Raw genomic sequence first — 23,369 nt, forward strand, 5'->3', positions numbered from 1 at the left:
TGCATAACAATAAGATGATATTAAAATCAGACCAGTCTATCTGATATCAAAATTCTGATAAAAAATAGCATCTATTCTTAGTAAACTGAACTGTGCGGCTCTTTCAAGTTCTGGAGTTTTTTTATGAGAAGGCTATATGGAAATAAATGGCACTCCCCAAGACGAGTGAAGTAGCTATTGCATTTGATAGATAATTCTGCATAGTTGTGATAAATACTTAGTAAGAGAGAAAGTACTGTTCAACCAGTAGCCTGTGCCTGTGATACAGGCTGGCTTGGAGCCTGCTTCTTCCGAGCCACAGCCATGCGCAAGGCCTGAATAATCATATTCTCATTGTTCATGATGTTGTAAGTAGTCAGCTTCTGGAGTTTGTTGAAATCTTCTGCTTTCAGTGACACTTCCCTTGTTGAGTATGGAGAGCAGAAACTGGAGAGATCAACCTTGCCCTGTTCCATTTCTGCAGCACTGCGAGACATGCCTGTCAGAGGAAAAGAAGGAGTTTGTATAGTCCCAGGGAACTACAGTCCTCTGATAGACTATGTCAATAATAACTTAGAGAGATTACAGATGTGGTTGCAAGCACAAGTGCAATGCTCTGATCTCTGAAAAATGTACTTCTGCACAAAGTCTTTTTGGAATTCATGAACAAGTGTCACTAGACATCATTCCATTGCAACTAGTACCTTCTACTGGTCGACTCATAGCATGCCATCTTATGAGGGTCATTCAAAGTCTTACCCCATGGGTCACAAATAGAATACATACTAACGGTAGAAGGAATAAAGAGATGTACAGCACAGGATAAGGCAGAACATCTGTTGCCTTGGAAATCATAATAAAAACATTGGCAGTGTCTAAAACACTGGCCCAAAAGGACACCGTGACTGCATTTAACAAGTCTTAGTTTACATCCTATTGCTTTCATTTCCCAACACATACAAGAAATGCATTAAACAACCCAAAAAGAAAGCACAGTGCTCCTCCTCAGTAACATTCTGTACTGTAAAGGTAGTTTTTCCTAGATCTCAGTGTCATAAAATACATTATTTGAAAACTGCGCTTTGTTCTTCACTGTGAAGTAAAATTCTAGAGATCACAAGAAGAAATAAGTTCCTATTCCTCTACTTGAGGAATGCATTTCTTCTTTCTCTGAACTGCACCAACTCTCAAACTGAAATTATACACAAGATTTCAAAAGTAGTTAGTGTCATCTGCACTACATTTACTAGTAGGAACAAGCAAGCAAAGGATTTTTGTATTGGGATAAAGAAGAAACACTCAAGGTCAAAACACTCACTGTGTCAATAAAATAGCTGGATAATATTAACTTACCAGGTGCTACATATCTTTGGAAAGTGTCATTCACTAGTGGAAAGTAAAGCAGGAGAGGAGCTCCGGGGGAGTCTGCACCATCGAACACATAGCACTCTTTCAGGTTCTTCTCATCATCTTTCAGCCCAAAGTTGGGAAATGGAATTCCCTGCTCTGAGAAGTAACTGCAAGCTTGCTTTAGAGGCTGGTCATTGCCCAATAGCAGCAGTATAAAAAATGGAAAACATACACAAGATTAGGTTGTTTTTGTAGCCCTGTAATTCACGTTAAATTGCACAAGATGACTCAATAGTACTGTAAAAATGAAGATAATGTGAGCACATGCAATCCCTAATTCTCCTGTCGCCTGGGGAGTTATTTGAAAATAGACTTGAAATAAAATACCTGGTATTAAGATGGCAAAGAGGGTTTAAATTTGTGCCAAGGCACATTTCTAAAACTGAAGTATAACTTAGGATGAAGGCAAGTAATTTCAAAGATTGTTAGAGAGCATCATTAATTAAAAGAGAATTATGTTAGAATTATCTTTTTTTTTAATCTGAACACAACTAAATTTGCAACCCTAAATTTGCTGTTAAAGACAGTAAGATTCACAGTTATACTATCTGTTTGTGTAGCAGTGGTAACTTGTGAGTAGACTTCAGTGGACTGTAGCTGTAGGATTTTGAAACGAACTTGCCCAATTTACACTTCAGGTTTTAGAAATAATGTGAAATTTCTAGCATTTTATGAGTATTAAATCTGAAAATACAAAACTAAATTACAAAGCTCATTTGTGATACTGAAACTTTGTTAACGTACCTAACAATACATTGAAATAACACCTCAGTTTGTTTGAATTAAATATTTCTGAAGGACTTGAGATTACTAGAAAGAAATGTCAGTACAAGCAACTGTACTTTTCCAGCTGCGGAACAGAGATAAACATTTTTTTCATCTGGCATTACAGTGCAGGAATAGCATTAAAGTATCATCTACTTGAAATCAATGACAGAACCTTAACGAGTGAACTTTGTGTTTTCTGTGGTGCACTTCAGAGGCAGGTTTACAATTACAACAACACATTTGGAATTCTGTCTTTTTATGTGGTGAATATCACTTTTGAAAACTATATAACCATTTTATAATCAGACTTCAGCAAACACAGTAAGTGTATTTGATACCTTTCTTCAAGATAACCACATTAAGAGAAAAAATGCATTCATTGAAAGAAAATGAAAATAAAGACAAAAATTATTCACTTGCCATCTTGGACAAATAAAAAACACTGTCTAATAAAAATACAAATTGTATATGCTTAAGGAAGATGCAAAATAAATTCTGCATCTGAATTAGAGAAAAAGCTTTTCCAACCATATCTGTGCTATAAAATCTTACAGTCACTTGTAATGGAAGTTGCAGCACAACCATAATAACTTCATTGCGCCACTCTGTACGTTATTGGTGAAGCAGAGAGCTTTGACTATTCTACTTAGGGCTCTTTCAAAGGCAATTTTAGAAAAAACTGATATATTCTTCCCTCTGAGAATTTCTACTCTTCTTTTAAGGTTTGGAGACACTTTTATCAACTTCCACTAATAACATTTTATAAATGCTTGTCCAAGAGTCAAAAAAAGCAAACAAAAAACCATTATTAAACAATGACATTTTTTATTTCTCACCAAGGTCTGCGATCCACCAGTGTAATTTAAGTGTATGATGACATCCACTTTCCTCTCTGGTCTCATAAGGGGTGGACAGCTAGTTTCAAAAAAGAAAGCTGCATCCACCAACTCCAAGTGCTCTGAGTGGCCTCTCAGATCATTGGGAGAAGTGTCCAGCAAAGTGTCTAAAGAATAAAAATTTGGAGCTATTAGTAAGCTGCAGAAAAACATCAGTGAAGTTAGAAAACAAAAGGATGGCAAGCTCCCCTCCCATTCCAGATTTTTCCTTTGCTTTTGGATGTCATGCAGCAATCCTAAAACTTTCTTTACCCTCTCCACTCACATTTTGTCAGTGTTTCCAAACCCATGAGCTGCAAAAAAACCCATGGCAGGTTTTCTGTACATGCAAAGCCCATCTCTAGTTATTTTATTCCCAATAAGGACTGTCACTAGTGAACACCCCCACAATTCAATAGTTGTGATATTGGAAGTATGCATGAGCAGGAGAGTTGTCTATACCTTTCCATCTTGCAAACTGTTCATGCTGGATGTACTCATTGTGCATCTGGAAGCCCCTCAGGAAGTTGTGGTACTTGGAGACAGCAGGGCGGTCTGTCAGAATATCCCGCAGAGTTGTGGAGAGGCCGCTTGTAGGAGTGAACATGCACGTAGCCATCTCATAGGGCTTCTCAGGCAAGTCTGGTTGTTCCTCTAGAGGTACATGACATAAATTACATGCAGTTGAATTATAGTTCACATATATATGATCAGGAACAAAGAGGAGGAAGAATCAGCAACAGAAATGTCACCCAAATCTGTTCACTATGGAATCACTGATTTCACTTGAATTTTAACATGAAGGTGCTCATGGATGTTTTTAAGGAATGGTCATTTAGTACAGAGCTGCCCTTCTTAGCTGGTGTTATGCATCCTTACTCTATTGACTTCCTCGGACCTCTACTAGATCTTGCAGTTCAGCCAGATTTTGAGGGAAAGATGCACAATTTAGGGGGAATAAAATTGAAAAAAGAAAACTCTCAAGCTTCCTTCTGGCTAAAAATGGAGATGACATGAAGCCTTGGCAGAAATATTTCTTTTTAACTCAGCACCTTAGAGAACACCTTATATATTCATCCCTACCTTCTTTCTATCAAGGTCTGTCTGATGGTGCCTTATCTTCCGATATAAATCTCACCATTGCCAGTCTCAGATTAAGCAAAGCATTGGCTATTCAGTAACATCAAATCACTTCACATTCCCAGTGTCTCCACTACTTTGAGATCAAGAGCACCACAAAACAGAGAAATATGAGTGCAATTACTTTATCATAGGGGCCTGGAAGAAGAAGGCCATAAGTCAAAAAGGTACTGAGGATTTACCTATTTCAGTCACTTTGTCTTGGGTCCATCTGTGCCAGAAGTCCTCTGAATTGTCCGCTGCATGCCAGGCATCCAGGAGGTTTTTGGAGAAGATACTACTCCACATTCCTAGGAAGTGAGAGAGGTATAATAGGCATTACTGAGGTAAACATAAGGAATTGATTTAAAAACTGCCTTCTGCTCTTTCCACAGCTTTTTTTTTTTTTTTTTTTCATTTCTATCCAGCTTTTAAATGGGCCCAGACATCTATTTCAGTGCTAAACTTGATTCATAATGCAAACTTATTTCAGAAGAAATATCAGCATTCTTTTCCTACCACCATGTTTTACTTAGAACAACATATATATAGGCAAAGACAAATTTTGCATTGCTCTTTTCTCTTTCCATAAAGGATTATTTTCAGCCAGTTTCTTCACTGATTCCCCTCTTTTATTTCTTGTCACTGTTTCCTTCAGCTTCTGCCAAGTCACATAAGTTTGCAACTTTTGAAATGCTTTTCAAGCTAAAGGGAGGTGATATTTTAAAAGCACTTGCAAAAGTATATGACTTTTTTTTTTTTTTTTTAAGGTTAATTTTGTTAGTCTCAGTGATAAAAAACATGGGTACGTATGTGAGCCTCAGAAACACACTGAATCAAAGTGACCGAGGCGTTGATCCCTCTCTGCTGTGACCCAGTGCCTCTGCTACTATATGCTAAACTACAGCTTGCTAGGGACTAATTTTCCAAATCATCAGTGTTTGCATTAAATTCTTGCCATTCCCTCAAGCTGGTAAGTCACCTTGCATGAAGCAGATTCGGGACTCAGGGAGCTTCTTCATCAAGCGACCCATGAAGAATTCACTGCCAAAATCCTCTGCACGAATGAAGGCACCATACTTCAGGAAGCCCACCTCGTAGGGCGTGAACTCTACCCACTCTGACAACACACAGACCAACAGCATTAGCTCCACCAGCCCAGAGGACATAATGTTGTTAAAAGCAGCAACGTGAGCAGACAAAGAGTGAACCTCAGTGCTACTGGAGATAGGCTAGCTTAGCATGAGCCCAAAGCAAACCCTGCTTACCACCACCTATGAGATCCAGCAGGCAACTGAAACAGCAATCACACTTTTCATGAGGTTCGAAAGAATTATGTAGGAGGTGAGGAAAATTTTAAGCAACTCTTTCGAAAGTGGGGTGTTCTCTTATGAAAAGAGGACTAGAATGTGGTTTGTTATCTATTGCACTTATTACCTTTAGTATGAAAAATGCTCATTAAGTGAACTTAAAGTTTCTGGGAATCACTTTCCTTAAGAACTGATAGCATTTTTAAGGCAGTGTCATGGATCTAGGCTGTACTGGTCACCTGGAGGTAATATCTAAATATGCATATTTACATGCCAGGAGATTTTACAAGATGTTAAACTGCTGCTTTGTATCCTATGGTTCCCCAGCTATTGTTTACATTCTCTGAACAGGACTTCTGGCTTGGAGGAAGAATTTAAAATTATTTGTCATTATACACAGTATCTATACGTACAGTGTAAAAATGAATGTCTTTTCCTAGAAATGGAACATCATTACCTCTAAAATCTTTGGTAGTAACTTTATCCTTGACATTCAGGGCAAGGTAGATGGGCAATGGATTCTGGCCCTGGTTCACTGCTCGACGTTGATCAGAAAGCCTGTGGTAGCATTTCTGGATATTAAAAATAATAATAATAATAATAATTTAGAAAAGATTAGCTGATAATCCATTTCATAAAGGCATCATCTTATAATGTCTGAATATGGAATATTATTTATCTTAATTTCCACCTAGAGTTATTTCCATATCACAAATAAAGAGGGCGAGAAAAACACGTGAGAGAGAGAATAACTTTAGTTATGAGAACCAGCCATGTCATACATTCAGTGTATGACACCAGGAATAACATGCTCTAAATGCTGTTCTAGCTTTACGTTGTTAAATACATGGGGAGGGAGAATGATGAACAAACAACAGATCAGGCTAATTCTATTATTATCATATCTTTCATCTGTTTAACATAAGAATTCAAGGCATGGTGTTACTGACACTTCTAGCCAAAAACAGTCATGAAACATATTGGAAGGTGCCATCCACAGAGGAAAAATCCTTGAGCTGTTCAATACTAACAGCTTATCTTTTACATGAAATTGATATATTGAGTGTACTTCAGCCAAATGAAATTCTAGCAACTAGCTAGCAGTGAAGCCAGAAATACAATGTGAAATATGATATGACGCAAAAATATTTGTGTTTTTTTTTTCTGTTTTCCTGCTTCATCTGGGCAAAATATAAATATTTACAGGACTTTAAAATAAAGTTTTTTCTTCAGCTGACATCAGTCTGTCAGTTTACATGGAAAATTTTGCTTAACAGAATTAGGAAGGGGCAGTCTTGAGAGGGCAAATTCAAAACAGCTGAAAACACCTGCAGAATCACTATTCCTGCAACAGATCTACACACTTTCTCAGTGCTAATTCACAAAGTGCAGTAACTACGTAAGGAGCACATCTGCAGTATGTACAATATATGATTACAGCTTGTGTAATACAGCAAACATTACAGCAGTGGAAACATGAAAGTGTGAAGCTGTAAAAAACACTTCAGAATTTAAAAAAATTCTTGGACAGCTACAAAGGTTAATTAGCATGCCAGTTACTTTAGAATTAGTCTGAGCCATTTCTACATTATATTCAGTCACATTTTAGAATTCATTATAGACATGCACTGCATCTCCAAGTTATTACTGCAGTAAGCCGTGTTCTGCCTGCATACCAAGTACAGTGTTACTGGCCAGGTACTTCTTCCTAGGATTTTAATTTCTTGTAATGGTCATAAAGATCATTAACCAACTTTATGAGAAGATAGCTGTGTAGACATTACCCCATCATTTAACATCGATTCAATCATAAGTCCCCACAGATCAATAAAAGATGTTTTATGTCCTGCTTGGGTCCTTTGACTCAGCTCTTTGTAATAATTCCTCAGACTTCTCAAGCAAAAAGCACTCATCTTGCACTTGGCTGCTTGCTTTCGAGCTTCAATAATTATTTCTCCAAGATCCTTATGTGACCACTCAGCATCTTCATACAGTTTTGACATGGTCCTGCAAGCAGGAAACAGGATGGGGAGATGCAAAAATGAAGATGAAGCATTTAAAGCTGAGAGGATATACTTTGGGCACTTCTAACTATACTAGCTTTAGGTCACCCTTCTATTTCGAGCTTACTTTGAACACAAATGCAAATCTATAGATAATCACTTGCTCTGAATCCTATTCAGGCAGCTCCATCAGCTCTCTATGCTGTTTTATCCAACAGTAATTAATTATAAAGGATAATTTTGCGTAGGATTAAGGATCTTTGCACTGTCATTGAAGTTTCAACTTTTAATTGGGGTTAAATTACTTCAGTGACACCAAAAAGTCTGATGCACAACTGACATTTCTTGGGTGACCCCGTTGTTCATTAGACCAAGGAACAAGCAGTAACTCAGTACACCCCTTTTATCTTTTCCAAGATCTAAAGCCCAGACAAAGCAGGGTTTTGCTTCACATAATAAGATCCAAACAATAGAATCAAAATGACTCCTCACCATGTTGTGCCAGATGAGCCACTGATGTATGAAACACAATCCAGAACACGCAACTTTTGAAGACCCAACATGCTGCCATACATTCCTGTCAGTGCTCTTATCCCACACCCTGCTGTTGTCACAGCCACTATAGGGACCTGCTCAACACAAAACAAGACACAGACAGAAAAGTGGCATCAAGGGACATTTGCATCAAAAGAAGACAGTCATGCTAAAGCAACACCTAGACACATAGAATCATAGAACATTTAGGTTGGAAAAGACCACTAAGATCTCTTAATCCAACCATCAACCCAGCCCCATCATGTCAGCTGAAAATTTGCTCTTTCAGGCAGTCTGTTGAGCTCTCTATCTGAGAACACCTTGGCTGCAAACAGAGCCTAAGAGAAGCAGTTGCTGACAGAGGCCTTGCTCCTGTTGCCATTTCAAGACCTAAGGGAAAGAAAGAAATCCCCAAGCAGTGCATTTCCTAGTTACCTCATGGTCTTGTAAGTCCTCTTCCAGATGAAGAACATCTTTCAGTGCAGCAGCAACCACCTTTCTCCGATTTTGCAGGAAGTTCTTTTCATCCATGCACAGGTCAAAACCCAGACGAGCATCTAGGTTTCTTGGCCTGAAGCACAAACCCTGGGTCCTGAGACCAGGGCACAAATATTACATGCTATTGCTTGCAGTAGTCATCCCAGTTGTGTTTACAGATTGGTACTTGAACAATAATGTAATAAATGAGAAAGTGCAACACCACAGACAGGCCTTTGCTAATTGCCTCAGCTTTTACTAAAAATGCAAATGGGAATGAAAGACAGAACACTTCATACTGCCCTGGTATTGTAATGAATTCCTATAGCAAGCTTCTGGTCTTGTTTGCTCATATAATTGATTTTTCAGTTTTCAGTATTGCCTACCATATGTGCCTGTAACAAGATAACCACCGTCAGCAGGCACTGTAGCTAATTAGGGAAATAGCTTCCATGCCTTGGATTTATTTTGTTTTTGTTTTTTTTATTTGTATTATACAGAAATATGATTTCAGTGTGGAGCTGTTCTCTCAATCCATGGGCATAACAGCGCACAGTTCTGAAACTCAAAGGAAAAGGGACCCCTGATTTAGTTATCCATCACTGAAAAAGGAGACTCTTGCACAAAAGCCTGCAAAGAGAAGCAGAGCAGTCTCGCTTGCAACTGAGCCTGCATTGCCCCCTGCTGATTTCAGATGTGTAGGTGCAAGTGACTCCCAGTTACAGCATCAGGCCTTGCTGAAAACTTACTTACCATTCATTTGCTTTTGCATACAAGTCAATTGTCCTGTCCTGAAAATCACAATACAAACACTGTAAGCACATTCAGGTCATTAATTCTACATCTTCCTCACCCTCATTATCTACAGGCTGACTTTTACTGCATTTGCTGCAGGATCTGGACAGCAATTGTCTGGGTTTTGAGATCGATAATGGGTTCCAGTGCAGTCTGGGCTGGATAGAAATAGGGCCCCTCTGCTTTGCATGGATGAACGTTTAGTTTCCCTTTGTTTTCAAGGGAGCTCACTGAAAGAGAGGCACCTGAACCACAGGCAAGTCAATGTTCACTGTTTTACCTTCTGCAGTTATCAGTCTTAAGTGTCTTACCTATTATTGTTAGCTCACATACAGCATTGATGATTGTATTAGATATGTCCTGAGGAAATCAGCTTAAGCTCAGAACAGAGTTGAAAAGTGTGCCTGGAACCACATGCAGAACAAACAAAACCAATAAATAAATATTGTATAGCTACACAGTGAGCAACTGTTATTCTCACTTTACAAATGTAGCATGTGTCTGACTGGAGCTGAATCATGAAGAGTAAAATTCATGTCACCCACCAAACTGAGCATAAGTTGGACTGGATTTTATAAGAAATACTTGCTCTCACCTCTGCTATAGTTATTTTCTCTTGTATAGGAAGCAAGTTCAGAGCTAGAGTCACAGACTCATTCATATCCCTTTCATTTTGACTTGATACAGACTGAAAAGGAAAAGAAAAGGTAAAAATGCAATAATCATAGTTACACAAGGGGAAAAATAAAAGGGGAAAAAGAGAAGTCTTCCCAGCCTCACATCCACACACTCGCTTCTCATCCTCTTCCTACACAGATCTGCATAACGCAGACCTCAGAGGTCCCCAAACAAACAGCATGTAGAATCATCTGCCCATTATGGGTGACCACATACCCTACTGAGCCGCCTGCGCCGTGGCAGTGACACAGTCAGCGCCGACTGATGGTGTTTGATGTAGTGGAACCTCGCTGGTGCAGCCGCACATAGGCATGAGTTCAGCGTGTGGGTCTGCATCCCCTCATATGAGCCATCCACTGTCAGCGCAAATTTTCTCTCTGAAGAGATGGCAGAACAAACGTCACATCCTCATGAACAGTCTTTGCTATCTTAAAGTTAATAATGCCCCAAACCACTCTATTAATGTCTGTACTTCATAACTACAAGGAAACCTCCTTCATGCCAGGAAACTGATCCCCACCAGTAGTCAGTGGGATCCAAGGTTGTTTACAACACCTTGCAAGTAAATTATGCTGAGAACTAAAAAGGAATCCTTGATTTAAGTTCTCTCAAAAAACGTGCTTTTCAGTATGGAAGTATTAGGAGGTCAGAGTATGAAGTTTTAAAAATTGCATAGGACATACACAGGCCTACAAGCACAGGCTCAACACAGCAGTGATGTGCTAATTATAATGTGCAACAGGTACCCTTGGTAATATACTGTGTCTCTCATCTTTCACCTAGTGGCATATTTTGTACTGTTACACGTAAAAGAAATTTTTAAGTGTGAAATTTGAGGAAAGAGTCCTAATGCTTATCTTTGCCTCTGAAGACAGGGAGATTTTGCTCTACTTCAGAGTTTATAAAACTTCAGTGTGGTACACAAACATTTTGGAAAGTCATAGCCATCTGACAAGAGGTTATTAGAGGATAAAGTCTTTTTGCAGGAAAATCAGATCACAAATTCTTCACAGTGCACTCAGTAGTTTTGATCAATTGCAGCCCACTCCAGAGGCCATTGATTTTGCTGAAATTTCACCTTGCATCTTCAGTCATTTTAAACAGGGGAGCTCAGGGGTGAAATGCTGAGTGCTTTTGCCATAACACTCTCCATAAATGAGCAAAAACTCACCTGTGCTGTCCTTTCTCAGCCTGCCACCATTCACCTGCACCTCCAGACAAGCAACTTCACGGGACTGGAAGAGACAGTGAGGAAAAGGGAAAAAGATATTCACTACTGGCTGAGCTCTGCTTTACCAGACCCATGGGCATATGCTTAATCTGTACACCACCCCTACCAGGCCAGGAAGGTGGCATTTGGCATCAGGATGAAGTGGGATGGATGCCCCAGGGAGGATGCTCAACCCAGCTGTAACCAGGCAGAATGAGATAGATGGATGTCCACCTGACCATGCTCTGTTTGGGTCTGCCCACAGCTAATGCCTCCATGCCACCCTATGAAGCAACTGCCCAGCACCATTAGTGTCAGCATAGCAGTAAACATGGCCCTACAGCAGGGAATGGAGTAGGTAAAAAAATTACCACTAAAACGCCATTAGTAACAATGTTTTCAGGAGGATCCGGACTGAAAGACAAAATGGAAAAAAATCAGTTCACAACTAGCACTCTCCAAATTCTTTTTTTTCCATCATCATTATTTCTCTATCTTTAAAAACTTGTCTTTGGACAGCCAGCATAGGCACATTAAACTCTAGTTGGGCATCAATCCAGTCTCTTACAGGTCTGATTCTGAATATTAAGCTCTATTTGTGAAGAGCTGCTGAGTAGCGGAGTTCCTCATTACATCAGATAGGATCATTTTCTGATGCAAATAAGTAAATTTATGGAAATGGCAGAATTACACTATTGCCTGGTATTGTTCGGGCATAAACCTGGGGGGACCACAGCTGAAAAGCTGGTGAATTCATCCAACATGCCATAATAAAAAGAGAAAAAAAAAATTACAATTTACCTTAAAAATCAACAGCAGCACTAGGACTGATTTACTTGCCCATTTTCTCCATTAACTGTACAGTCAGCATAAAAACACAGATCTACAAAATATATTTGTAGATCTATTTCCACTGTTAAAATTTTAAGTGACATTTTCCCGCATTCTCACAACAAAGCAAGCATCTGGGAACTGACAGTAAAGAGCAGAACAGGTTTAAAACTTAAAATGTCCTGCTGCACAGAACGTCCCTGCAGCCTAGGGAGCATCAGCAACTGGAGACATCTCTGTGCTCCTGTTAGTGGCAGTGCTCTAGTGTCTCAATATGCCCGGTGTTGATGCACACACATCACACACTGCCATGCACCTCTTTCTTAAATGTTATCGTACACAAGCATTTCCTGAACACCTGAAGTTCCCATCTGTTTTATTCAGACAATGACAGTGTTAGGGGGCTGCAAGCATAAACAGTATTTTGTACCAGAAATATTTTCTCTTTGAGTTACATTCCTCTATTGTTCATCCATTTAAAACTTACCTACTCTCCATTGTGAATTCAACCTCCAGCTCCTCTTTTCCCTGAGAAATTAAGAAAAGACAGTCACTATGTGACGATTCTTATATGCAGAAAGATACCCTGTAGGAATCTGTGCTCTTCAGCAAGCCAGCATCCACCTTTAGCTACTGCACATGCAACAGATTTCATTTTCCTTGTGTCGCATCCATTATATTTAATGTTGCATACACTGAATTTTGTAGGAATTATATTAGCAGGCTTCTAGTTTACACCTTGTGGGCCAAACATGAACACATTTTGCAGGACCTCTTGACAGTTCCTTTGCCTTTCCATAGGCATACATTCATCCTCACTAGTTCATAGACCACCTGCAATTCCTCTTCCCCTGTCAGAAACTATCAGTGCTCCCCACTAACTCTCAGCATGAGAAATACTGAATTTCTTTGGTGCTTTTAAACCATCCTGACCCTCTTCTGGCCTCAACCACAACCTGTATAAATGGGCCTGATGGCACACTAACATGGTGGCATGCCTTGGTGTATAAAGCCCAGGGTGCTCTGGAAAATGAACTTTGATTGAGTCCAATTGCATGCTCAGTCTTCATCTTTTGCAATCCCCCTTTGCAGGTTTTGGTGCAATTCTACATCCCTCACAGCCTTCTAGAGACAGGGAGCCTTTCTAAAACAGTTATAAAATCAAACCAGCACTCACACAAGTGATGTATTTTCAGACCTAAACATCATCATTAAAACTTTAGCGTGAGATTGTCTCAATTTCCTCAGAACCCTGAGTTCCAACCGCAAAGGACTGCCTAAATCTCTCAACATTTTAACATCAAGTAGAGCAACCAAACAAGTGTGATAACTTTGCTATCTGCAAAAGTAGCATCCCAAATTCACTGTAATTACAGGGACAAGAGCCTTTAGCAGCCCCTGAAACAGATGAGTATACTCAGCTGGCTAAATGGACAGTAAAAAGGGGGTATATACCAAACAGGTGAGAGAAAAGCTGAGAAAAACACATTCTCACCTAACCATGTTCTCTTAGCTTTGTCTTTGAAATTTATCCATACCTGTGGATTCAACTGGAAACTCAGCTGAATGTTTTCTCCAAGCTGGATTTTGGAGACATCAAAGAAAACAGTGAGGAGATGGTCATCTTGAGTTACGTTGTCCTCATCACAAACTTTCAGCTCCAGAATGTTCTGGAAACATGAAAAACAGATTGTGTAAGTAAGTAAGTAGGAATAAGATAGTACAGATAGTTCTGTTTAGCTGGAAGAATTTGGGTAAGAACTTCAAGAATGAATGCAAAGGAAACAGTGTTTTATTGTTTTACAGTTCGTCTCCACAGGCTCTATTGACAATTCAGAAACAGTCTAATTCATGTATTGAAAGCTAAATAACTAAAGGAAGTGTGAGTGCTTCATAAGAAAGAATACTCAAGAAAACACACAGTATGTGTGGCTATGGTTCTATTTAAGAAGGCATCTGGGCTTCTGTCTTCAGCCTAGTAATCAGGAGACGCCTAGAGAGTAAGTGCTAACATAGCTACATTTCATACCTTAACCTGGCTCTGAATCGTAAAGTGGAAGGTCTCATTCCATGTTGGGTTCTTGGTGTTAGGAATTGTTTTCGTTCGGAAATTCTGCACCGAAGCTGTTGGCAGTCTCAGGCTCACATAGCAATCCGACTGGGTTACTGTGGAAGAGAGTATGAAAGTAACAGATTAGTAAGCCACATTTAGCACCCCATAAAGTGTTGCACTGATTGAATTTTTGAGTTCACAAGGCAGAATGCAAGCTGGGAGGCCACATAAGATGTCATAAAGTCAGTACTATATGACCAAAGGTAGTAGTAGAGAGAGTAGTAATGGCATTTGCAACACAACGGGCAGGTGAAATCTTGTCTGTGCTTTCCAGCACAAAGTGAGGTGATGTTGATACTTTGCACAAGATTGCGTTGTTCTTGCCTTGTTTTTTCAATCTGGGTCATAGAGTTTAGCTATGAATTTTTATGTGGCCAGATACTAAGGAGGGGAGCTTTAGGGTTTTAAATTCCCTTTCCCAGTTGAAAAGCTCAGCTGTAGAGTTTGGTTTCCCACATGAGCTACTTTGTAAGTGAGGGATGTTGGGGACCTAAGTTTTGGTATGAAACAGTGGTTAGCAGCTGTCTACAGTGCTTTGTTCATCATTTCTGCCCGGAATGCTTTTTGTCATAATCATTAAGTAGTAAAAAGTAAATGTGAATCATGAGATTTACAATCCTTTGGATCCATGATTCGAAGTCAAGGTTGACCACTCTACAGAACACAGTTTATTGGTTAGGAGCAACAAACCACATAAATGCCAAAGATAGCATGGACACAGTATTGCCCACAGATGTCAATCTCATCATCAGCATTATATTTTCTCTATTTTTAATGCCACCTACTCAAGCATTCCTTTAACCGCAGCGGACACACCCTCATCTGACTACACTTAGTTTTGTCCCATTTAGTTTTAGCAATAGACTTGACTTTTGGGAAATGCAGAGTCACTGACTTGGCCCTTAGCCACGTGCTACTGAAGAATTAGTGAACTTCTTTTTTTCTTTTTTTTTTTCTCTTTTTTTTTTTTTAAATGACTGCCCTGAGATTTTAGTCATTTTGTGTAAGTAACTTTGAAAAAAAAAGAGTAACTTTGATTAAAGTTGTTGTGGTATATAATATATATATATATTTAAATTATAAACATACCAAAACACAGAGAGATCACACAAATTCACAGAGTCCTAATAGCTCCCAAACTTCCATTTATATAGAGGAAATCTTCATATGAAAATCTTTTTTTGATTGACTTTGATTCTTCTTTTTTTTTTTCTCCACATTGAGATTAACTCACTCCCATCAGATCTCAGAGGATCAGAAGGATCCACTTAAGTTTGTGAGCGACCTTGATACTGTGCTTGATCCACTCTATGTACAAATAGATGTGAGGACTGGCACTCCACTCTATCCATCATTGGTGCAGCAGAAAACTACACTGCCTTATGTTGAGAAAATTTTCATTTATACATACAAGGCTCTCTTTAGCAGGCACATGCGTGCAAATCCTCATTATTCTAGTACGTAACCCTAACACCACCTGACTATAGAAGGGGAACAGCAGTGATGATGCTCATATGACGTACACAGCAGAACTTCCCAGCAGCAACTGGTGTACCTCACCTTGACCATGACACATTTGTTGAAATGTACTTGGGGTGGCAGCCATAGTATCACCGTGGGGCAATATCCTGCCAGAAGCAGGTGTGGCAGCAGGTGCTTATGAAAGTACAGTCTTCATGCAATTATTACGTTACGTTTCTAATTATCTTACAGGATAGCTGCAGGACTGGATCCTAATTGCACTTTGCCATTAGAAAGCATTACAGCTGCATGACCCATGCTAAAAAACACCATGGTCCCAGTACCATGCTGCACCTCAGACAACAGCAGGGCACCAGCTGTTCTGGCTAAAACATGAAGTTTCTCCTATTTTTGATATTAACAGATACAACTTCCAGCCTTCATGGATAGCGGTCTGGGCATCCTCCTCCTCTTGGACTGCCTGTAAGCACTCAAATGGAGGCCAATTCTAGGGGAAAGGCTTTCTTATGGCTCTCAAAGTATAGTTTTTCTTATTGTACTGAAAACAAGAATGTGGTCTCAAATATTGATCTGTTTGCCCAAATCATTACCGTGGTCATGGATGTCCTTCACTTGGACCATCTCATGAAATATAGACCATCACCAAAGAAATGCATTTTTGCTCTTCATCCAACTCTGGGGATCTGAGTAGAGATATGGCTGTGGATGGGTAGATTAACAGTGCTGTTTTCTAAAATGCAAATTATTAGATAATTTAGATCACTGAGGGTTTTTTGCTTTGTTTGGTTTTGTGTTGTTGCTTGTTTTTAACAAAGAGGACATGGGCTGCTTCTATGGAAATAAATGTCTTTGTTTCCAAGGCCCTTCACAATATAACTATAATAATTCAGACAGGCCTGGGAGAGCATTTCCTTCCTCCAGGCAACTTTTAATGTTAATCTCCATCGCCTATAACTAAACTTCAATAAAAAGCTTTCTCACACATTCACACCTTAGCCTTCACCTAGGGTGGCACACTGTAAAGAAAGCTGTATCGCTATTGTAATTTACACTATTGGTATTTGCAGAATCTTTGCTGAGATTCTACCAAATAACAACCTCACTGTTTTTCTTTATTTTTTTTCCTTATTCACACCCTCTTATTATTAAACAGGATTTCAAGCAGCATCTAGAACAATGGTACATAATGGCAGCTGCTTAAATATCATGGTGAAGTAAGTAATAAATAACAATGAAATAATAATTTAGTGCAAAAACCAAACACCAGAGGAAGTCTGCGAGTTCCTGTAATAAGCATCAGATTGGACCACAGATCCTCAAACAATACTATATTTCACCAACTGTATTTTAATTTCAGGGTCTCAATGACCTTTCCACAACTTGATTTCATGTACAGCAGAACTGCTACTGCAATGCCATAAAATATGTTTTAAAATAAAAAATATAAACTATACTTCATGATCTTAAAAAATATTGCATCCAAAATAACATAGGCCTTAAATTTAAAAAAAAAAAAAAAAAAAAAAAATCAAACCTGAAATCTTTCAAAACTGACCAGTCTAGTAATAAATATATTAAAAAAATAAAAGTCTGCTTTTCCCTCCTCACTTTTTCCACCAAGACATTCACAAAAGATCATTATTTCGCCAAGAAAATGCTGAAGAATTTACTTAGTTCAGCCAAGGTCCACTTAGCCCAGTGTCTTTCTGTATCTACCGAATCTCTAGAATGCTTTCAGAAAGCAAATTATGATGGCTTGAAAATGTTCATCTCAGATTTCTCCCCAGCTCCCTACTTTTAGCTTTTTGTTTAATTCTCAACACTTACGTTTTTTTTGTTTGTTTTTATTCAATTCCACTTAATGAATTTCTTCCTCTACAGGATCTTTTTCTTTAGTTCTTTTGTCCCTTTATTGGGGAAGGATTTTTCATCCTGTTAGGAATGGAAATAAGTGCCAAAGAAGACCATGCCCCACATTTGATGGGCATTTAAGTGCATAAGAAGAGGGTAAACATCACACAGTGCTCTCAGTCCTCAGTTTTATTTTCAGAGACTTTCTAAGCCAACCTTTGCTGCTTTTTTTTCTTTTTCTTTGTGAACATGGCTAATCTCTGTCTTGAGCCTACACAAATTTTTGACATCCATGTACTTTAACAGGCTGAGCATGAAATTTGAAATTGTCCAAATTTCAAATGAAATTTGAAATTGTTTTTAAGATTGAGTTGGATTGGTGCACATCCAAGTCTCACCCTATTGAGGAGTCAGGATGCAGACAAGGTACACACCCAAATCTGGGAACTGGCAAGTGTTTGCTGGTCCAGGAATATTAATAACTCCAATGAGTCTGATGGGTGTTCTCAGTGAGAAGAGGGAACATGCAGATCACAAACATGGCACCAAAGTCACAGAGGACATCAGTGATGCATGAATACACAAACGGAAATCAATGTTGATGTGTTATTTACACATTGATAAATTAGTGGTAAAAAGAGATGAAATAGTATAAGGATGTATTAAAAGGATGAAGAGTTGAAAAAATTGAAAGTAATTTGTCTTTGAACTTCCAGTAAAAGTCTTTGTAATACGTGTTCTGCAGTTGACGCTATTGAAGTTTTGAAACTATTGTGATGGATTGGTTTTCCCATTACCATTTACTGTCTAGAAGATGAAGCAGATAGAGCGATAACGAAATTAACTCATAGTACCCCAATGAAAGAATGTCTAAGCACTAGATGAGTATTAAGCAAAGCGATGCTAAGACTGCACAGAAATAGTGCAGGGAAGGATCTTCAGAGGAGAATATAACAAAAAAGGATAAGCATGAATGGAGAGAAACAGGAAGAACTGATTTTAGGTATTGAAATTGTTTAAGAAGGCCAGGAAATAGGTGACACTTGCCATCCTGTTCTAGTCAGGAAAGTTTTCAGGAAAAGGACAGCTATTTAAAAAAAAAAAAAAAAAAAAAAAAGCTTGAAAAGGACCAATAAGAAAAAAAATCGTTAAGAAAATGGTACTGTAAGTAAGTCAGTGTAGCTGGGGATGGAAGCTCACATACTTTGGGGTTTCCTAAGTGTGCCAAACTAATCTCCAGGTGATTATAAATGTGACAGAAAAATATGTTCCCCAGAGGTACACAAAAAAGTAGCTAAACATTACAAAAGTGGTGCATTTTCCATCTTAAGACTCCCAATTATTTCTTCTCAGAGAAAGCCACATAGTTACAAACAGGAAACTTGCACTAGCTTTTCCATTGCCAGTGACTATCCAGATGTGAAAGTCATTATTTTAAAAAAAATTGAATCACAGTGTTATTTGTTATGATGAAGAGTGTATAATTGAAACATATGACTTCTGCAAGTCTCACTGTATAGCAAACTACAGGCTGAAGTGGCTTGAAAGCAAAATTTTCAGATAAATGGAAGTAAGCAGATATCAACAAAACTGGACTCAGAAATCAAGTATATGCAAGACAGTGTTATGACTGGTACAATTCTGTAATCCTCAAAATACAAGTTCCTGGGTACAAAGCCGAGTATAGAGGAGAGGATGTGATTTTTGGCATTGAGTCCTGGACTCCAGGAGTGATAACGAGAAATCCTAGTCAACAGAGCTAACAAGCAGACATATAACTCTCTTTTCTTTGCTATCCACTAAGTGGAGGCTGCAGTTCACTTAGACTTACAAAATGTCTTGTTTACAGACTGGCTGAGATTCTTACCTGTGCATCTCCTAGCATGCTAGTATGGATACCAAAAGACTAACTGCCCTACCTGACAGGAAAGGTGTTTATTTTACATCCAAACATTATTCCCAACTTCTCTTCAGTATCTTGGACAGTTCTTTCAGAGATTCTCTGCAAATGGTGGAAGTACCCAATAAACAAAGCATTCACCTTTACAAGCATGGTATTTATTCTGTTTGCGCCATTTTCTCTCTCCAGGGTTTGACTGACGTGACCATTTCAAGCAGATAACAGCTTGGCAACATTGGTGATGAAATGCTTGTTGCCCTGTTAACATCCAGTACAAGTTTTGCAGCGTAATACAAAATAACCTCAGCCTGGAGAGCCTGTGCTGCTCAAGACCCCAGGGCATGCCCTGTAAACATTGCAGCCATTCAAACCTCTCCTTTGAGGAGAGGTAGGGGCCAGATGAACTGCCTCATGCCAGCAAACTGAAATGTTCAACCAACTCAGTACTTGGCCTGGGCACTAAAAATTTCTGCTGTTTGCAAGGAGAGCAGCAGAACAGGCAACTCCCTTCAGAGTCAAAATAGTTTGAAACCAGAAGCAAAATTTGTGGAGAGGAGGAAAAGGCGGAGAGTAAATTCAGTAAGCTCATTATCATGCAGATGACAGGACATGATTATCAGGGAATATATCTAAGGGCCCTGTTTGTCCACACCTCTTTCTTTCCATTCAGAGCCTTAGAGTTTGTACCTTCAGTTTGGTTTTGGCTGTAGCAGGAGATTTTCCTCCAGCCTTTAAATTATCACCTTAAATTCAGATCACCTTTCCACGCATTAGGAATAAGTTCATACAGACTCTTCTTCTCCATACATTCAACAACAAGAATTTATCTTGCTTCTCTTCAGAAAAAAAAAATAGAATGATAAACTACTCTTTATACATATTTGAGCTCTAAAGAACAACAGCAGTATTACAGAAAGGCCCAAACTAATCTCTTGTGGAGCTACAGACCTGCATCATTTTAACTCAGCAAATTTAACTTGGTTTGGTTACTACAGAAACGTTCCAGACTGAGACCCTCCTATCCACGTAAGTGAATAAATGCAAGATAATCAGCCAGCTACTCACACTGGAAGTGGTTGTTTCACCTTCTTCTCTAGTGCTTTGCTGGTCAGATTTTTATGGAGTACTAATAAATGTTTATATACTTGTCAACTTCTGAATAGTTTGGAAAAATTACTAATAACAGAAACAGTAACAGTGCAAGCCCTCTACTATGCTATGAAACATCTCCTATGACTGAATCAAATGCAACAGACACAGAATGATAGAATCATACAGACTGGACAAGATCCATTAAATAAAGATTAACCAGTACCTAACACAATAAGGTCCACCCCTAAACCATGTCCCTAAGCACTGCATGTACACAACTCCTAAATACATCCAGGGATGGTGACTCTACCACTTCCCTGGGCAATCTGTCGCAATTGTGCAACAAGTGTTGCACACTATTCCATAAAAGATGAGTCCAATGAGAGATGTCAAATATCCAGTCTTGAGCACACATAAAATATTCTGTGCTATGCACAGGTTGGACATCAGTGTAAGAAGCAACCATAGAAAGAAATGCCCTCATCTAAATTTATTCATACACTATTTCCTTCAAATAAATATCTACACTTTTTTTTCACAATTGAATCTACATTTTATGCATTCTGTGCAAACAGATCTGAACTACATAGAGCTGATGGATGGACCTCAGTATTATGCTGACAAAAATCTAAGAATAATTAATATGAACTATGCTACTTCATCTTCACCAACCACAGTCAAACATCTCTGCTTCTCTCCTTTTAGAAATGCTCTGTGATGTTTTCCATACTTGGTTATATTTCAAGTAAGTTTGCAAGCACGTGTATACTCTATAGGTATATAAAGATACTCACACAGGTCTGCTTTCCTGGCATTTTTCATCCGTATGATTTTTACGGTGAGTAAGTTGCATGGAGAAGGTTCTGTCTATAGAAGAGCAGAGTACAAAATACACGGGATTATCACGTAGAGAGAAAGAACAGAAGCACAGTCAGATATAGTGTTGAATTAAATGTTTCAATATCAACCACATAAAACATTTCTAGACTGAGGCTCTTCCTTGTGCATCATCTTCTCTGTCTTCCCAGAAGGTTTACAGCCAGGTGTGGCCAAAGTCCCTAGATGTACACTCAGCCACAGACCAAATCTCCACTGTCCTCCATTTTTCATTCTGAGGAAACTCATGGAACTCCTCAGATTGTAGTGGTTGACTGACTCTTACAACTCAACCACAGAAAAATAGTGAGCTTCACTGTGTTGTATTAATACAACTGATACACATCTTGGTCTGTGCAAATGCAAAGTATGTTATATAGATCTACTTTATTTCACAACAAATAGTGGTCAATCTAGCAGAGCAGGAATTAGTAATGGTATCATGATGTTGTAACATTGTGTGTCAGCTGGTATATAGCTATATACCTCCACTATTATGTTTGATGTAGATCAGCATTGGCTTTCAGAAAATGAGGACCTGAAAAATGTCTTCCAGGAACCCATTCCAAACTTCTCTGAAGGGGGCAGCATAAGAAACAATTCTGTAATTATTTCTCTCAGAATAATTTAGGTTATACAATACTCCTTTAAGCAACGACACAGGAAAGAGTCATTGGAAATCCTGGGATACCACATATACCTAGGTGGTTATCAAAAGATATTTAACAAACCTGCCAGGGAACTGGTTTGATTTTGTTGAGCAAGGAGTGGACAAACACAACACTAAATGAAATGTATGGGGGGCTGAAGGTGAAGTAGTTTGCTCCCTAGATTATTCCCTTTCTTAAAGGAATGAAAGGAGAAAAAAACTCTGCAATTTAACACTGAACCAACCAAAGAAAACAAGCACCAACACCAAAAAAAAAAAAAAAAAAAAAAAAGAAAGAAAGAAAAAGAAAAAAGACCATATTTTTGTAACAAATACATGGGAGAGCTCTTGCACACTACTCATTGAGCAGGGAGTATCACTGCCACAAGTATGTAGATCCACATATAGCAACGAAAGCCTTCTGTGTCACCATCCATTCACTAATGCCCACAGACTCCCACAGTTTCTAGGAGAGCCCACATTTAACACCTTTCTGGCTTTTCCTCTGTGCTCATTCACATTAGTTACATCTCTATAGTTTTCATCAGTGGGTTTTTTGCTAGATCCCACTGGATGAGAGTTAAGCAGCAGTGTACAAAGTGGGCATTTACAAAATATGGTACAATTGCTACAGTATGAAAGCTCTTAGATTTCTCAAAGCAAAAAATCAAAGCGAGCAGAAAACCCAGATAGAAGCCAGTCATTGCTGTCAGCCCAGGTGCTGAAGAAGGAATCTCAGAGTTGAACAATGCTCCTACACGAGGTCCCATCTGCCCCTAAAGCTGCCTGGACAGCTCATCCCAGAGCCTCTTTTTCCCTTTCCTTACCTGGCTTGTGCTGTAAAACAACCCCATCGTGGTCTTCCCCGCGTTCAAACCAGGTGTGAAATGCAGCAGCGGATGGGTACTGAGGAGCACCCAAAGCTTCTGGTGCTTTAAGCTGCCTGGAGCAGACAGGCAGGTGTGTGGACGACTGACTCAGTTCCAACCTCGCCCCAGCCACCAGCCCTTGAGCAATCTCCAGCTCCTCCTCCTCACTGCTGGCAGGTGACACATAGATACCCCAGCAGAAGGATACTCTTCCCAGCTGCAGTTAGAGTGGTGTCAATATCCAGCAGGAATCTTCCCTTTGTAGGTTTTAAGGAGGCTACATAGCTCTTGCATACCAGAGGGTCAGGATGCATCCTCCTGTGCAAAATCAGCTGCACCAGCAATGATCTGTCCAACTGCACATGGCTTCCTTGGCCCAGAACATCCAAGCAAGTCATTGAGAATGCAAAAGAGCTTTTGTAGTCTTTTATTGCCTGTGAGTGGGTATTTGCTTAAAGACATATGAGAAAGATGATTTTTCATCCCTACCTCAGCTTCCATGGTGCTCTCAGGCAGTAAGCTGGTCTTTCAGCCAAGTGGTTACTGCA

General features: G+C 39.2%; 1 protein-coding gene across 1 annotated transcript; it reads right to left on the reverse strand.

The window, feature by feature from the left end:
• Positions 1-239: 239 nt before the first annotated feature.
• LOC122175082 (cytosolic phospholipase A2 epsilon-like) lies at positions 240-22,831 on the reverse strand. The gene is made up of 20 exons (XM_042862491.1): positions 22,780-22,831; positions 21,222-21,294; positions 14,019-14,155; positions 13,528-13,659; positions 12,477-12,517; positions 11,530-11,572; positions 11,120-11,183; positions 10,165-10,325; positions 9,866-9,958; positions 9,229-9,266; positions 8,434-8,590; positions 7,957-8,093; positions 7,246-7,468; positions 5,919-6,033; positions 5,134-5,271; positions 4,355-4,462; positions 3,495-3,686; positions 2,994-3,160; positions 1,333-1,516; positions 240-478 (listed from the first exon to the last, which is right to left on the reverse strand). The coding sequence occupies exons 1-20, from the start codon at positions 22,804-22,806 to the stop codon at positions 240-242; spliced, it is 2,469 nt and encodes an 822-aa protein (XP_042718425.1). The 5' UTR covers positions 22,807-22,831.
• Positions 22,832-23,369: the final 538 nt, after the last annotated feature.

This window comes from Lagopus leucura, unplaced genomic scaffold, assembly GCF_019238085.1.
Source record: "Lagopus leucura isolate 7727_CA_CO unplaced genomic scaffold, USGS_WTPT01 Super-Scaffold_1, whole genome shotgun sequence".
Classification (NCBI taxonomy): domain Eukaryota; kingdom Metazoa; phylum Chordata; class Aves; order Galliformes; family Phasianidae; genus Lagopus; species Lagopus leucura.

Excerpts from the sequence above, each read along its gene's own strand:
- LOC122175082 (XM_042862491.1), bottom strand. The coding sequence starts at position 22,806 with ATGGGGTTGTTTTACAGCACAAGCCAG. Across the intron at positions 11,573-12,476 it reads GAATTCACAATGGAGAGTAG|TCCGGATCCTCCTGAAAACA; the intron begins GTAAGTTTTAAA and ends TTTGTCTTTCAG. Across the intron at positions 1,517-2,993 it reads CTGGTGGATCGCAGACCTTG|CCTCTAAAGCAAGCTTGCAG; the intron begins GTGAGAAATAAA and ends GGCAATGACCAG.